Source organism: Mandrillus leucophaeus, unplaced genomic scaffold, assembly GCF_000951045.1.
Source record: "Mandrillus leucophaeus isolate KB7577 unplaced genomic scaffold, Mleu.le_1.0 Scaffold499, whole genome shotgun sequence".
Taxonomy (NCBI): Eukaryota; Metazoa; Chordata; class Mammalia; order Primates; family Cercopithecidae; genus Mandrillus; species Mandrillus leucophaeus.
The window spans coordinates 1,275,327-1,278,856 of NW_012105353.1; the positions used below are offsets into that span (position 1 = coordinate 1,275,327).

The 3,530-nt window shown below is 46.2% G+C and overlaps 1 protein-coding gene across 1 annotated transcript in view; it reads left to right on the top strand.

The window, feature by feature from the left end:
* Positions 1–3,530, top strand: part of MAP3K15 (mitogen-activated protein kinase kinase kinase 15) — a 133,969-nt gene that overhangs the window by 58,149 nt on the left and 72,290 nt on the right. The window contains exon 6 of the mRNA XM_011995799.1: positions 920–1,090. Within this exon, the coding sequence (XP_011851189.1) occupies positions 920–1,090 (171 nt within the window). The remainder of the gene's footprint in view (positions 1–919; positions 1,091–3,530) is intronic.

Consider the following 3,530-nt stretch of genomic DNA (forward strand, 5'->3'; position numbering starts at 1 on the left):
GACAGAGTCTCACTCTGGTGCCTAGGCTGGAGTTTACTGGCACAACCTCTGCCTCCCAGGTTCAAGTGATTCTCCTGCCTCAGCCTCCCAAGTACCTGGGACTACAGGCGCCTGCCACCACAACTGGCTAATTTTTGTATTTTTGTAGAGACAGGGTTTCACCATGTTGGCCAGGCTGGTCTCGAACTCCTGACCTTAAGTGATCCATCCGCCTCAGCCTCCCAAAGTGCTGGGATTACAGGTGTGAGCCACTGTACCCAGCCTCATATGTTTTTTAGTGGATTTGTTTGAATCACGATCCAAACAAAGTCTGCATGTTGCATTTAGTTGATATGACTCTTAAGTCTTTTTTATTATATAGGTTTCCCCTTTGCCTATTTTTTCATTTCCTTATGATTTAGTTGTTGAGATAGAATCAAGTAGAGACTGAGTATAATTGTATAAGGTTTATCGGTGTGGATCTTAAGCAGTGACTACATTGGAAAATGAAAAAAAATAATTTTTCTGCTGAAGTACAGCATCCTTGCACCTGTCTTTCAGCACGATGAATGCATATATATTCCACTGTCTTTTTTTTTTTTTTAAATAGGTCTCACTGTGTCACCCAGACTGGAGTACAGTGGCGCGATCTTGGTTCACTGCAACCTCTGCCTTCTGGGTTCAAGTGATACTCCTGTCTCAGCCTCCCAAGTAGCTGGGATTACAGGCATGGGCCACTACCACCTGGGTACTTTTTGTATTTTTAGTAGAGACAGGTTTTCACCATGTTGGCCAGGCTGGTGTCGAACTCCTGACCTCAAATGATCCACCCACTTTGGTCTCCCAAAGTTCTGGGATTACAGGTGTGAGCCACTGCACCTGGCCTCTATTCCATTGTCTTGATTCATTCATTTGTGACCTTATAACATCTGTCTTTCAGGAGAAACAGCACAGGTGACCGTGAGAAGGCTCTGCAGATCATGCTCCAGGTTCTGCAGAGCTGTGATCACCCAGGCCCCGACATGTTCTGCCTGTGTGGGAGGATCTACAAGGACATCTTCTTGGATTCAGACTGCAAAGATGACACCAGCCGAGACAGCGCCATTGAGTGGTAAACCCTCAGCCTGAGTTATCAGCACATGCATCTCTTCAAGGAACAGAATCACATAGGCTGAGGATGTGCATCTCTTCCTTATGTATATGTCTGTCTGCTGGCAGTGAGCAACTATTTGTAGTAAATGTGGTCTGGGAATTTCCAGATTCCCTTTTTGAGAGAAAACCATGAGAAACAGGGTTTTCTACTGGTCACACTCTTCCCACAGGTACACTTGTTTAAGGGCCAAGAAGGAGGCCCAGCACACTCCTTCCGAGCTCCCACTTCCAGAACCTTGTCCCCCACCACCAGGGCATCATCTTCCCCAGTGATCTGTTCATTCATTCACTTATTTGTTCATTTATTTAACAATGTTCAGTGATGGCTTACTGTGTGCCAGAAACTTTTCTAGGTGGTAGGGATACAGACACAACAGACATGAATCCTGCCCTTGGGGGCCTTGCCTTGCTGGTGAGGGAAGTTAAAGAAAGCGACACATGTAGGATGTCATGTGAGGGCTATGGGGAAAAGTTAAGCAGGGAAGGGGATAAAGGAGGGCTCTGAAGGGTGGGCTGCAATTTTAAATAGGGTGGTCAGTGAAGGTGCCCAAAGGTAGGAAAGTGATAAGGGAGTGAACTTCACAGATAACTGGAGAAAATGTTCTTGGCGTAGGGAACAGCAAGGGCAGAGACTCTGAGGATGAAGCATGCCAGGCACACTCCAGGATGGTCAGCAGTAAGCAAGGGATGGGTGGAGAGCAACATGAAACAGGAAGGGGGCAAGACCTTCTTGCTCTGAGTGAGAAGGAACATCAAATGGAGGGTTTGAGCAGAGGAGTGACAAGATCGGACATGCATTTTAACAGGAGTACTCACTGTTATGCAAAGAATATATTTTAGGGGGTGTATCAGCTGTCACTTGCTGCATAACCCAAAACTTAGCAGCTTCGAACAGCAATGATGATGATTTTTCGTGATTCTGTGGCTTCGCCAGGCACTTCTTCTGCTGGCTTCACCTGGGCTCACTTCTAAAACTGAAGTCAGCTGTAGGGTCAGGTGTGGCTGGAAGATCCAAATGACCCTGTACACATTTGGCCACTGGTGTTGGCTACTGATGGTGTGCCTCAGCTCTCCACTATGTGGTTCTAATCCTGGTAGACCAGCTTTCTTACCTGGTATGCAGAACTCTAAGAGAGTGAACAAGGGAGCAGCAAAGCCTCTAGAGGCTTAGGTTTGGGAACTCACACGTGGTTAACTTCTGCCACATGCTATTGGTCAAAGTGAATCACATGACCCGCCCACATTCAAAAGGATGGAGGAATATGCTCCACCTCTGGCTAGGAGGAATAGCAAAGTTGCATTGCAGAGGTGCATGCATATTGCAATGGGAGGAATTTGTGGCCATTAAACAGTCTATCACAGGGACAAGGACAGAAGCAGGGAACAGGAGAATATAGCAGTAATTCAGGGGAGAGCTGGTGGTGGCTTGAGCCAGGGTGGTGGGGATAAAAATGTTGAGAAGTTGGATGCAGGATATATTCTGAAGGTGGAACCAACAGGCCCACATCATTCATTTCCATCATAAGAGCTCTTGACATTGCTGTTCTGCTTTCATTCATTTCTAACTGCTTCCTCTCTCTTTCTCTCTCTCTCTTCCTTTCATACACACAGGAGGCTCTGTCCTCCCCACCTTCTCTCCATCTGCACTTACTTCTCTGGCAATCCCAGCCACTCTCACACCTAGGGACCCTTAGCTGGAACTCTCCAGCCCAACATCCTAAGTGATGGCCTTACACCTCCCCCCTTTGCCCACCTGTTCTACCTCAAGATGATGCTGGTATTTCAGACTCAACATTTTGAAGGCTGAAGTCATTTACTCTTCTCCACAAGGTATGGCTTTCAATGTCTTGCTTTCTTACTACTATTCTCTACCCTCCTAGGTGTAAACTTTTGGTCAGTGTTCGATACATTTTACTCACTTACCTCCCCGTCCAGTCAGGCCCCATTTGCAGCGCTTCTGCAAGCCTTCTTTCACTGCTTGCCAATCCTTTCCCATCACCACTGCCTCCAGTCACTGCCATTTTTTTTTAACTTTCTTGCCAGGAATGTTCTAACAGTACCCAAGTAGACTCCCTGCTTGCTGTCTGTTCAGTCTATCCTTCACAGATTTATAACTTATTCTTCCTAAAGCTCGAGAACCCACCATGGCTCCCTGCTCCCTACTATGTAAAAATTCAGACTCTCAGATCACCATTCTAGGTGTCCTGAACACTTTCTCCAACCTACCTCTAGCCCTGTTTCCCACTACCTGGTGTGTGTCCAACTAAACTGTAGTTCCTAAGGAGTTTTCCAGACTACTGTCTCTGTTGCTGCTGTTTTCTATGCTGAGGGTTCCCTTTCCAAATCACTGCTGTTTCATTTCTCTTGCCTTTTTTTTTTTTTTTTTTTTTTTTTTTTTT